The sequence below is a fragment of the Phaethon lepturus genome, unplaced genomic scaffold (assembly GCF_000687285.1).
Source record: "Phaethon lepturus isolate BGI_N335 unplaced genomic scaffold, ASM68728v1 scaffold41158, whole genome shotgun sequence".
Taxonomy (NCBI): Eukaryota; Metazoa; Chordata; class Aves; order Phaethontiformes; family Phaethontidae; genus Phaethon; species Phaethon lepturus.
Genome location: NW_010556238.1, coordinates 1 through 631, shown reverse-complemented (window position 1 = coordinate 631; position 631 = coordinate 1). Strand labels below are relative to the sequence as shown.

Below are 631 nucleotides of genomic sequence, written 5' to 3'. Positions count from 1 at the left end.
AGCTTGGCAGCAGGCAGGTTCCTCGTCTCTGCAATCAGTCGCTTGATGCCCACCAGCCACTGGCTCACCTCGTTCACATGGTCCACCATGAGCGAGCGGTGGATCTCATCAGCCGCATCCCAGTGCTGTTGCTGGAGCTCTGCCAGGAAAGGGGAACCGGTCAGTGGTATGTGGTCATCCTTCCCACAGGTGCCTCCTGCCCCATGGGATACAGTGCCCCCCCTACCCCTCACCTTGCACCAGGAGGCTCATCCTCTTCCTCACTGGGGCCGACAGCTTCCCCTGAGCCCACGCATCCTCCAATACTATCAGCCGCCGCCTGATGTCGTCGCACACTTGCTTCTGGAAGCAGAGATGAGCTGGAGGGGGCACCTGCCCCCCACCAGCTCTGGGGAGCTCCCAGGGATGGGGTGGCTCTCCTTACACTACAGGTAGCCCCTGCCTGGCTGCCCAGGCTGCTGCCCCTCCTGCGCCCCTGCAGTGCATGGGGCAGAGGTGGAGGAAGGGGCCAGGGCCTCACCTGCACTGTGGGGTGGCAGGCATTGAGGGCCTCCCTCAGTGGGGCAAGAACCACATCGGCAGACACGCTCCACTCCTCCGGGCCACACTCTTCCAGGCATGCCGCAGCACT

The 631-nt window shown here is 63.9% G+C and overlaps 1 protein-coding gene across 1 annotated transcript in view; it reads right to left on the bottom strand.

The window, feature by feature from the left end:
* SRA1 (steroid receptor RNA activator 1) overlaps positions 1-587 on the bottom strand; it is a gene marked incomplete at its 5' end in the record, with an annotated part of 1,263 nt that extends 676 nt beyond the window's left edge. Inside the window, 3 exons of the mRNA XM_010292415.1 lie at positions 4-139; positions 234-342; positions 521-587. Coding sequence (XP_010290717.1) covers positions 4-139; positions 234-342; positions 521-587 — 312 coding nt within the window. The remainder of the gene's footprint in view (positions 1-3; positions 140-233; positions 343-520) is intronic.
* Between the last annotated feature and the right edge of the window lie 44 nt (positions 588-631).